This window comes from Notamacropus eugenii, chromosome 2, assembly GCF_028372415.1.
Source record: "Notamacropus eugenii isolate mMacEug1 chromosome 2, mMacEug1.pri_v2, whole genome shotgun sequence".
Lineage (NCBI taxonomy): Eukaryota > Metazoa > Chordata > Mammalia > Diprotodontia > Macropodidae > Notamacropus > Notamacropus eugenii.
The window spans coordinates 305,723,798-305,735,661 of record NC_092873.1 but is presented as its reverse complement, the minus strand read 5'-3'; the positions used below and the strand labels follow the sequence as shown (position 1 = coordinate 305,735,661).

At 46.7% G+C, this 11,864-nt stretch overlaps 1 protein-coding gene across 9 annotated transcripts in view; it reads left to right on the top strand.

Annotated features, from left to right (window-relative positions):
* The first annotated feature begins 3,410 nt into the window (after positions 1-3,410).
* Positions 3,411-11,864, top strand: part of RORC (RAR related orphan receptor C) — a 29,533-nt gene continuing 21,079 nt past the window's right edge. For 2 of the 9 annotated variants that reach the window (XM_072644849.1, XM_072644848.1), the window contains exons 1-2: positions 3,411-3,518; positions 6,149-6,178. In XM_072644849.1, coding sequence (XP_072500950.1) covers positions 3,479-3,518; positions 6,149-6,178 — 70 coding nt within the window. In that variant the 5' untranslated portion in view covers positions 3,411-3,478. Of the gene's footprint in view, positions 3,519-6,148; positions 6,193-7,525; positions 7,594-7,683; positions 8,329-8,756; positions 8,838-11,864 lie in introns of those variants that run through there. The other 7 variants (XM_072644851.1, XM_072644853.1, XM_072644852.1 and 4 more) reach the window with 7 other exon arrangements.

The window sequence follows — 11,864 nt, the reverse complement described above, 5'->3', positions numbered from 1 at the left end:
TTGCCAATGAGAAGTAGATTTGCTGGTGTGAGACACCACAGGGCCTAGGGCTTGATCTCCAGAATAAGACCTTATCATGCCCTCCATTTCCTGAAAGAGAGGTGATAGACTCAAGATGCAGAATGAGACCTGCATATCTGGACATGATCATTTGTTCTACTTGACCATGCACATTACACATTTTACTTGACTTTGAATGTTACAAAGTTTTTTCTTTTTTTTTTTTTAATCAGTGTAAAGGAGGGAGAATAAATGCTTGTTAATTTTAAAAAAATAGAATTAATTGTCTAGACTTGTATACTATTCCTCATCTGCTTCTCCCCCACTCATGTATCCACCTTCTCCCACTGGTGAGTTTTTCCCAGAACTTGCATTTTAAGAAAGCGGACAGATCAGTCATCTTTCATTCTCTAGACTTTACTATCACCATCACCTCCTCCAACTCTTCTCTGTTCACTTAATAAATGCCTGTTGACTGGGGGAGAAGAATTGGGCAAAAGAGGGAAAAGGAGATAGATTCAGAGAAGTAGGAGAAAAGGCAAAGTTTAGTGCCAGGTAAATTCCTCTACACTGGAGGTCAGGACCTTTCCTTTCACAAACACCACGTGCAAGACACCCACCAGAGTTGGAGCTTCTGATTACTGCTCTTAGGCCCAGCCTGGCTTGCCAAGTTATATAAAAGGCAAGTTGCCAGAGAAGGGTGCTCTCCCAATCATTAGCTGTGCCCCACCCCTCTCCATCCTGTCTGTTTGCCCCTAAGGAGAGGAGTCGATCAGGGTTGGACCAATCAAGGCCGAGGCCCCTTCTCTTCTATGTCAAACCTGTTAGTTTGTAACAGATCCACACCCTGACTATCCTTAGCAAAGGATAAAAAAGATAAAAACTAAGAGAGTGAACCTGGAACATTGTGAGTGCTGAATTCTTACTCATATTTTAAAGCAATATGTAGCAGAAAAAGGTCTGAATTCAAATTCTAGTTGTGTGACTTTGGGCCAGCCATCCATCTGTAAAATGGGGGTGCTGTTACCTGTCCTACTTACAGGTTGTAATGAAGAAGGTAAAGCCTACTTATTACATAACTTTGAATTATTATTTTGGTCCAGACCTTTTTGATTTCATCAATGTGGGTAAAAGTCTAGTATGGCAAATCCCTCCGGTGGCCAACAATAGCTAACATTTATAGAGCATTTTAAGATTTATAAAACACTTTCCATTACATAATCTCATATATGAGGCAGTTGATATTGATCCCCATTTTCTAGGTGAGGAAACTGAGGCACACAGAGTTTAAATGACCTCCCTGGAACTATACCACTATCAAGTGCCTGAAGTAGGTTTTGAACTCGTGTTTTCTGACTCCCAGGCTAGACTCTATCCATTATGCCAAGCTGTCTCCAACAACAAACAGAGATCCACAACCCAATCCTAACTTACAGTCTTGCAGAATCACCTAGGGTGCTAAGAGGTGGAATACCCTCCCTGCCCATGATCATGTTGGTTATAAGAATCAGGGGCAGAGCTTGAGCCCAGGTCTTCCTGACTCCAAGGCCAGCCCTCTATCCACTGTGACACATTGCTTCTCAATCCCCATTCCAGTCACAATTTTGTTATTATCTCCATTCTTTCATCTCCTTCAATAGGGTTCATATAGAAACAATTTGGGGTCAAGTTACTATCCAACTCTGAAGTTTAATGTTCTATATTCTATTACACAGGTGGGTAAAATCATTATTATTTCATGATTCTCATCTTTATGTTTTCATGATCTAGCTACATTAGGTTACTTACAGGACCCTCCATCTCTCACCTCCCCTCTGAGCACTATCTGTTCCCTATGCTTGGAGTGTTCTGCCCCTGCCCTGCCCCTCACCCCCCACCTCTGTCTCTAGGTTTCCTCAACTTCCTACAAGTCCCAACTCAAAGCCTACCTTCTACAAGAGGCCTTTCCCAGCTTTGGCATTTACCTAGGATTTTCAGATGTGCCATATTCTGCTCCTGGAATTTCCTTCTAAGTTCTAAGCCAGTAAGGCTGATTAATATCTCATCCAAACTTCATACCTCCCATCTCGTGTTCAACATGGGCACTTCCTGAACATTTGTTGAATTAAATTGAATCCTTAAAGGCAAGTATTAGAAAGAGCACTGCACTTGAAATCAGGGGATACCTGGGTTCCAATTCCATCTCTTACACTTCCTGTGTTACCATGGGCAAGTGACAACCATTCTGAGCCTCAGAAATTAGTGGACTCTCCAGGTTGAGGAGGGAGAAACAATTAAGAAAATAGAAATGTAAAGTAAACCTTAAAAGACTATATTAATGTCAACTATTCGAGTTATAAATACACAGACAATTCTGATACCAAAAGTGTCTGCTCTAGACAAAATGATTCTCTTCCGTCTGACTCCCCACTGGAAAGTTCGTCTTCATAGCTAAACTTTACTTCTTCTCTTTGGTGCCAGAAGCAGAAATCTTGGCAGAGAAATGGGAGTAGAATGGAGGGGTCCAGGAGGCTAAAGATCGAAGGACAGCTGCTGCTTACTTCTTCCATGCAGGCCTCCACGTGGTGGGAGGTGGGGGAAATTGGGATGGAAGCGGGGCGGGGGAGCCGGGGGAGCCAGAGTCACGAGGCCCTAGCATGGCCAGGTCTTCAGCTGCTGTTTACCAGCTGAAGAGAGAGGAGGGGTGCCCAGGAGCCCTCCCCCCTCCTGTCTGGCTCCCTGCCAACCCCAGCCTGTTGGGTAACATCAGGAGCCAGGCCCAGCTAATCAAACCCTGGGACTGAGACTGGGACAGGCGGCCACCAGGACAGGTATTTGTTCCTGTCTCCGGAGAAGGGGTGAAGAGTAAGGGGTGGGAGGTTGGAGAGGAAGGGTCTCTCTAAGTCCTGGGATCTGCTGTGTGGGCCTCATTTCTTTCGTGCCACCCCCAGTCCCATCTTCCTCCAAACTTTATGTTTCAACTTTCTCCAGATCATTTGCAGAGCTCAGAACTATTCTGTGTTAGTGATACAGTGATATGTGCAGTCTATCTGAAAAGCCTTCAAAGGATGGGCAATCCCACCTGGTCTAGGACATGCAGGGCCAGCCTGAAGGGTATAGGTAGTACAGGGAGAGGGCTTGGAGGGACCGAGGTCAGGTAGATGGGATGGAGGAGAGGCCCCAGTTGTACTGCTAGATCTCCTGTATCTCTGTATCCTCCCTATCTTTTCCCATCCTCCATCATCTGTCTCTTTCCTTATCTCCCCTTATCTCTGTCCTCCTTCCCTCTAACATGTATCTTCTCTGTCTTTCCATTTTCCCCAGTCTCTTTCCTCTCCCTTCCTCCCACTTGCCTATAGTGCTAGGATGCTCTGACAGCCACTCCTCTCCCCTGCCTACTGCCTAGCCAGGTGCTCCCTCCCTCCTTCCCTCCCTCTTTTTCTCCCCTGGGCTCTGATCCCCAACCGGGACCAAGGACTTCCAACAAGTGAGCTGCCCCATGGACAGGGCCCCACCAAGTCACCACAGAGCTACAAGGGGTAAGACAGGGAGGGTGGGAAAGGCACAGGAAAGAAGAAGGGAAAGAGATAGGAGGACAGGTAAAGAGAAGAGAGACAGGAGGTAGAAAGAGAGGAGAAAAGGTGAAGAGGGAAAGACAGGGAAAGGGAAGAAGCAATGAGGAGAAAAGAAGAAACAGGAGGAGAGAGACAGAGAGAGAAACAAAGAGAGAAAGACAGAGAGAGGGGAGGGGAAAAACAGAAGAAGAAGAGATAGGGAGAGGGAGAGATTAGAGAAATAGGAGAGAAAAGTAAAGGGAGAGACAAGAGAAGAGAAGTAATGAGAAAAAATAGAAAGGAGAAGAAAGAGAAAAAGAAGAGAAGAGACAGGAAATAGAGAGCTAGAAGAAAGAGAGATGGAAAAAGAGGAGTGATGAGACAGAGTTAGAAAAGACAAGAAGACACCACCAGAAGAAAGGGGAAGACAGGAGAAGGAGATAGAAAAGAGTGAGACAGGGAATTGGGAAAGACGGGAGAGAAGAGAAAAGGAGAGAGAAGAGGGAGAATGTCACAGTGAAGAGAGAGAAAGAAACAGGGCAGGGGGTGGGAATCTTGGAGTTTATGTTCAGCCAGTATGCGGTGGGTCTCTCAAAGTGTGTGCTTCTACACATAAATGATTATTAGGGTCCTACCCACTCCCCAGCTCCACGTCCCTGTGTCTGAGTCCCTCTTGAGGTCTCCCAGCTTTCCTGGTGTTTTCCACTTGGCAGTGCCCAAGCTGAGGGAGATTTATCCTGGCTGTAGGGGATAGCAGGGGCATGGGGGAATTGGGAAGGGCATGCCCCACCCCCTATCCTGGAGTGCGATCACTTTTTGATGTCAGTTCAAGTACCAACCTGGTAAATTTTTAATTCTGAGGGGATAGGGTATTGTACTGACCATGATACAATTGTGAGGTAATTTTCTAGGGACAGAGGCACCAGGGCACAAATGGGCATACTGAGGCTTTTGACATCTTTTCATGTGACGGACACTTTTGACAACCTGGTGAAGTCAGAGAACCCCTCCTCAGAATAAGATTTTTAACCATACAAAATAAAATAGATAAGACTGAAGGAAACCAATTCTAAAAACAAATTCATGGATTCCCCAAGTTAAAAACTCCTGAATCTAATGCCTCAGATGTAGCAGAAAGAGCATTGGTCTTGGAGTTAAAACATCCACTGTTGTTATATATTCACTGTTTGACCCTGGGCAAGGAAAAAGCCTGCTGGGCCTCCATTTCTTCTTGGGTCACGCAGGAGACAAGGGTGCTGGGCCCAGAGTCAGGAAGGCCTGGGTTCAAATCTAGAGTCTGACACTTATTAGCTATGTGACCCTGGACAAATCATTTAACCACTGTGTGCCTCAGTTTCCTCATCTGCCACATTGGGGATAATAATAGCACCTACCTTCTGGTGTGGTTGTGAGGTTAAAATTAGATAACGTCTGCAAAACACTTTGCAAACCTTAAAGCAGAGCCGTGCAAATGCTACTATTATTAGAATCATGAGGCAAAAATGAGAGCATTGGACTATTCAATTCAATAAGCATTATTTATAAAGTGCTTTCTTTGTGTCTGGCCCTAGGTTAGGGACTGCAAGATCTCTAAAATCCTTTCTAGCTTTAAATCTGTGAACCTATGACTGCTGGTCGGTCTAAACCCTCCGATTAGCTAAGTGGTCAGTGTCACTCTCTCTATTTGCTCTCTGGTGGGCATTACCTAGAATCAGACCTTCCCAGGACCTCAGGTGCTCAGGTTAGCACAGATGTCAGTGACCAGGCCAGTTATAAGAGCGCGTGTGTGTGTGTGTGTGTGTGTGTGTGTGTGTGTGTGTGTGTGTGTGTGTGTGTGTGTGTGTGTGTGTGGTGGATCTGGGATGGGGTGGGAGGGAAACTTTTCCCTATGCTGGCAAAGATGGAGAGAGGGAAGGATGTCTTTTTCCATCACCAGCTCCCAGGACATCCAGGATACAAGCTGAACCCCAAGAAAACTGAGTATTGGTGTACCACATCAGGGAGGAAGCAAGAAAATGCTAAGGCTGGGGCTAAAACAGATTAGGTCCAAGGAAATAGGAGTACTCTCCCACTCCCTCCTCTCCTCCAGAAGTTGTCTCTCCAACTGACAATCTCGAGGTTTGCCTGATGGGATACAGGGAGGGAAACAGGGAGGTATAGGGCAGACTTGGAGTTGGGGGAGTCAGACAGCTGGTCTTCTCCAACTTGGAGGAGCTAGAAGAACAGGGAGAATAAGGTCTGTTTCGCTGAAGTGAGTAGGAAGCCAAGAGGAGCTCCCAAAGTCTTGGCAGGCCTGGGGGGTGTCTAAGGGGAATTGCCAGTAACTCTTACTTCTTAACATATCTCCCCAATCCGGAGCTGACCAAGGCCCCTTGGCCTACCCCTTCCCCTATTATGCACTTTATTCTACCTAGACCCCAAACTAAAATTGTGGTGGTATGTGGGCTTACAGAGGCTAATAAAGTTCAACAACACGTTTGGCTAAGGGGATGGGGATGGCCAATGTGTTGGGGGTTGGGGTGTATTTGTGACCAGTGAGAGGAAGGGGACCCTCATCTCTTGGCCCTACTACCTTCAATGGGTCCAAAGTCCTCATAATTCTCCTTTTCTTACAGGGCCTGAAACTGCAAAGAAGACCCATACCTGTGAGTGCATATATGTATGTGGGGGGAGACAGCTGGGAGATGTGGATTGAGACAGGGTCTGGTAGTGGGAAGGGGTTCCTAGACTGAGAATTTTAGAGAAATGGACAACTTTGAAAAATTAAGGTGAGGGAGGGCAAAGATGGTATAGGAGAGAGATCAGAAGAGCTAAAATGACCAGAAGAGTGAGGCAAATGGGACTAGTTGGGGAAGGAAAGAATGAAGAGAAATGTTCATTGAAGATGGAAAGATAAATAGAGGAAAATGTGGGAAAAGGAAGGATGAGAAGAGAGAAAAAGGAGAAATTAGATGATGGGGAAATAGCCTGAGAAAGACAGGAAGAGATGAGCAATGGCAGATAGGGAGGATATAGGAAATCTGAGGGTCGACAGGGACAGAGGAAAGAACCTGGTAAAAGAGGATAGCAAGAGGATCTAGAAGAGTTCTGTGGTCAGCCTGGGGTTTGGTGTTCATCTCTGTGGTTAACACATCCTGAGGTGTGAATGGGGAGAAAGAACCGTGGCAAGGAGCGGGCCAGAGGGGAGGAGAGGAGGAAGAAGCAGGAGCCCATCCCCCCGCCTGCCACAGGACACCAAACGTTTCAATGATCAAAGTTACCGGGGCACAGGCATCAGCAAGAAGTGAGGTTAGACCTGAGGAAGGACTTCCTCATGGCTACCTGTGGGACACACTAAAAAGAAACCAGACTAGGAAGGGATTTCATCTGCCTTGAGAATCTCTCTGCTCAGGGAAAGATTCATACCCTCTTTCTACGCTCTCCTCCCCCCCCCCCCCCAATTCTCACCACCACCTACACACACACACACACACACACAACCCTTTTGTGGATCTGAGACAATTCCTCCCTCCTTTTTTGATAGTTACTGAATTTCCTCTTACACACAGACCTGCTTCTATCCCAATCCCAAGACACAGTGGTCAGGGCCAGAGGGTCAGAACTGGGATGTCTGGTTCATTATAAATCATCCAGTGCCACCTCCGCCCCCCAGGTATCCTCCCCTAAAAGCTCTAAGGAGTACCCAAGCTCATATCTGCATAAGAATCAAAAAATCCTGGGGTCGGTGAGCTTGCCTAGATGTTCTGTCCCTGGGTCTCCTACCCCCACCCTTCTGATATCTCAAGTCCATGCCACCTGCTATAAGAATTCCTGGGAGGCATCCCCTTGGGACAAGAAGTGTCCTAGAGGATGATTCTACTTTCCCCAGTTGCCCCAGGGTTGAGGAGATGGGGAATGGGTTGCAGAGAAGCTGGGGGCTAGGGATATCACATCCCTTTGGGTGGGGGGTTTGCTCTGCTCAGCAGAATTCTTAAGGCCTCGCCCTCCCCTAGCCACAAGGCCTCACGGAAATGCTGAGCACGACCCACCCGCCCAGGAGGAAAACGGGTCAGGGAGTGACGTGAGTGAAGTTTGTTGAGGGGAAGAGGGGGCAAGGCAAGGGCCGGCAGTACGTGGGTGGGGGGAAGTAGGGGATTTTTGGAAGACCTGGAATGGAGAAAGATCCCTCTGCTTCCTCACCCCCCTCCACATCAATCCTGGCCCGGGACCCTCCTTAGGCATCCACTCTGACCTTCTCCAACCAAGGCTCAATGGCCATAGGCAGCCTCTTTCCCTGGGCATCAGAGAACAGCATGTCCCAAGCAGACCTCTCTACTGAATCTCCTCTGAAGGTCCTTCTAGTCCCATCGAACCCAACTATGTTGGAGCCTATTACAGGCCTAGGGGTTGGAAAGTCATTGAATCCTTCCAACAGAACCAGACTTGGGATGGAAAGGATAGTTGAGGGGCAGATCCTGCGGGCTGAAACAAAGCCCCCAAAAAAGTCTCCCTTTTCCTAGTCCCAGACACAGGAGTTTCTTGTTAAGAAATGAAAGGCAAGAGAGGAGTTACTGGCTGGCCATTCGAGGTGATAAACCCTCCCCAGACCAAGCTGGCAAGTCCCAAGGATGAAACTTGGACCACTGCCCAGGGTCCAAGGATCTGGGTTGTTTCCTCAGCTCAGAAACCTCTAGGAAGACACTTCCTTTACCCCTGGAAAGGTCCCACTCAGGTGGCCTGGATGACTGAGGTGATACTAAACCAGGCCCTGGGCACTCATTCCTAGGACGTTATCTGGCAATGAAAGGCAATACAGGTATTTTGAGGACAAGAAGCTAGGGACTGGGGGGTAAGGCAAACAGGGGCCAACCCCAGGTGTATGTGAGTCTGGCTCCCGCTCCCCAAGCCCCTGAACCAACCAGCAGATGGAAACAGCTTTTGCTGCCTGTGGCTGCTCACATGTGGTTTTGGAATTTTCCAACGCCTGCTGTGATTGGCTGCTTTACCCAACACCCTCCCCTCTACACACACCCCTTCCATTGCCCAGCCCCAGATTGGCCACAAGGGATGCCCATCACCCCTTCCCCACCCCTGGGGTGGGGGGCATCGCAAAGCCACCTGTGTACTGTTTAGTTTAAACCCCCCCCTCCTCATTGCTGCCTGGGCAAAGTGAGGCGAGGAGAGCTGTGGATGCTGTGGGCTGCTAGTGCTGCTGACAGACTTTGTCTCCTGCTGCCCCCCCAGCACTGCCAGTGCCAAGGTGCCCTTCAGCCTCCCCCAGGACCTACAGGTGACCTGCCAACCAGGGTGGCTCAGTCATGAGAAGTAAGTGAATTGGGGCAAGGGGAGAAATATTTGTTCAACTCAACTCAAACCTTAGAGAAGAGTGGGAAGATGTCCAGGAAGAATAGCTTGTGAGAAATTGTCCCTTCTGGAGCACTGTGCAGGTAGAGGTAATGGGGAAAGTCATATGTGTATTACTAGGTAGGTCTCTACTGACATAGCTATTGCTGAGTACCGATGAGTTGCAAAGTATTGGACAAAGGAGCTCTAGGGGCTGAGGAATGAGGGTTAAGGACAAAAGGGAATAGGGAATTGTGGTATCCAGGTCTTAGAAGGAAGAAAAAATATACATTTTACAATGGAGTAAACTGAGACCAAGTCAAGTGAGAGGGAGAACAGGAACAGGAACTAAGGTCAACATGTTGTCCTTCATATCCCAGGTATGTGAGGACTGACCATGAACTAACCAGGGCAATACTTGTCCCAGTGTGTGTGTATCTGTGTTTCAATGAGTGTGCATTTATGGATGTGTCTGTTATGAAGTGTGAGGATTAAAAGCAACCAAATCATTTTTGCTCTCTTCTCATAGTAAAGCTCATGTCCCTGGTGAGCACCCACATGAAAGCACTAACAGATAAAGAATGTATCAGATGAGCTGGACAGAAGGAAAGTTTCCCCTAGGTTCGTGAATGGAAGCTTGAGAATACCTCATAGCATGGAACAGTGAGTGCATGGGAAAAGGGAGGTCCCATACTGCACATTCATCCATCCCTTGTAGCCTAGAGCCAGGCAAGCACCTAACTGTCCTTATTCTTCATAGAGAAAGCCTGGGCCCAGTCTGGGTTAAGTTGAGGTGCTATGAGGAGAATGGAGAAGTCATTGGGCTCAGGGGAATTGTGAAGAGGAGGAGACCTGAAAGTATCCCAGCCCAAGGGTTTCCCTAAAGTTATAGAAGAAAGGACCTTGAGAAGAGAGTCAGGACCCCTAAGTTCTCTTGCTGGTTCTTGGATTCACCAGTTACCATGAACTATGAGAGTTTGGACCCCAGTTTCCTCCTCTATAAAATCAGACGTTTGACAAAGATCTCTAAAGTCCCAGAAAATTAGCCTTCTATGAATCTACATAACAGTGGGAAATCCTGGATGGAAGGAAAAGGATTTTTTTACAGAGGAAGTTGGAACTGATTGTCCCAGTGAGCTAGGTATCCAAAAGGGGACATAAAGATTATTGACAGGTAGCTTGGGGATGAATCAAATGACATCTCCCCCACCATGATTGTAGATGGAGTTAGGGTAGTGGAGGGTGGATATGAACCACCCTATTCCCCCAGCTTTTCTACAGATGTGTAAAGAAATCTCCATCAAGTTAGGGATAGGCACCACTGACCTGAGTCTTTCAAGTGCTATCAAGGTGCTAAGAACTCCTGGTAGAGTTAGTCGGTAGCTGTTGGTTGTTTCCAATCGTTTTGATCAAAGGAGACCCCAAAATAAAGGGGAGGTGGTCCTGGTACATAGTAGGTGCTTAATAAATGTTTATTGCTTGATTGATTGAGAGACTTGGAGTCCTAGGAGAGACAGAGACAGAGAGAGAAAGAGAAAAAGAAAGAGAGAAATTGAACCTATGATTTCTTTAATAGAAGGGAGAAATTTCCTCTACCAATGCTGGTACCTCCTCAGTAGCTTATCAATCAATAACCAACCATTTATTTATTAAGCATCTGCTATATACCAGACACTGTGCTAAACACTAGGGATACAATAAAGAGGTAAAAGACAGTCCCTGTCCTCAAGGAGCTTACGATCTAGTGGGAGAAACAACATGCAAACAAATACAACAAAGCAAGATAAATACAGGATGAATAGGAGACAATTATAACTGGAATGACTTCTCTTAACCAGAATTAAGAGAAGTTAGGGAAGGCTTCCTGTAAAATGTAGAATTTTAGTTGAGACTTCAAGGAAGCCAGAGAGGTCAGTAGACCCAGTAGAAGAAAGAGAGCTTTCCAAGTTTAGAAAGTAGCTTAACCAGGGTTACACAGCTAGTAGGTACTAGAGAATTAACTTAACCCCAGGCTGGTTCTGAGACTAACTTTCGATCCATCATGCTGCCTGGCTTTGTACAGAGGGATAGAAACAAACAACCAAAAAGAAAAAAGAAAATGGAGGCAGGGAGAGCAAGGGAAGTACACTGAGATATAAGCAGAGAATAAGAAAAGGTAGATACCCCAAGGGATAGAGCAGAAGACAATACTTTACACTTGCATATGGATCACTGTCTCTCTCTTAGACCTATCCCTCCTCCAAACTTTCTCCAGTCTACCAAGGGCACTGCCAGCCTCCTAATCAATTATCCAGGTTTCTAATTGTGAAGCTATCTACAACACTTCTGTCCCCCTCCCCTCTCCATGTCTAATCAGTTGCCAAATCTTGTTGCTTGGACCTCCGTAAGATCTGTCCTCCATCTCCTTCTTTCTAATCACATAGTAATCACCCAGGTTCAGGCCATCATTGCCTTTTACCAGGACTACCTTATTAGCCTAACTGGTCTCCCAGCCTCCAGTGTCTCCCCTCCTCCCAATGCACCCTCCATTTAACTGCCAAACAACCTTCCAAAGACTCAGGTCTAACCATTTTACTCTTCAATTCACCAACCTTCATTGGTCCCCTATCACCTCCTACAATTTTTTAAAAGGGCCCTTCAGACTGACCTTTAAGACACTCCAGAGTCTAGCTCTACCTTCCCAGTCAATTCACATTACTTCTTTCAGTGTTTTCTATGCTCCAACCAAGTTAGATATCTAACAGTTCCTGAACTAGGCCTAACCATCTCCCACTTCTATGTATTTTCATAGAGCATCCCCCTTGCCTGGAATCACATACCTTTCACCCCTGCTTCTTAGCATTTTCATCTTCCTTCAAGGCTACTTTCAAGGGCTACCTCCCCTGTGAAGCCTTTCCTCCAGTTGTTAATGCCTTCTCCCTCTGCCCAGAACCTAGCATTTACTTATTTGTGGATATATAGACCTAGAATTGAAAGGTACCTGAGGCTATCTAGGCCAATTCCCTTATT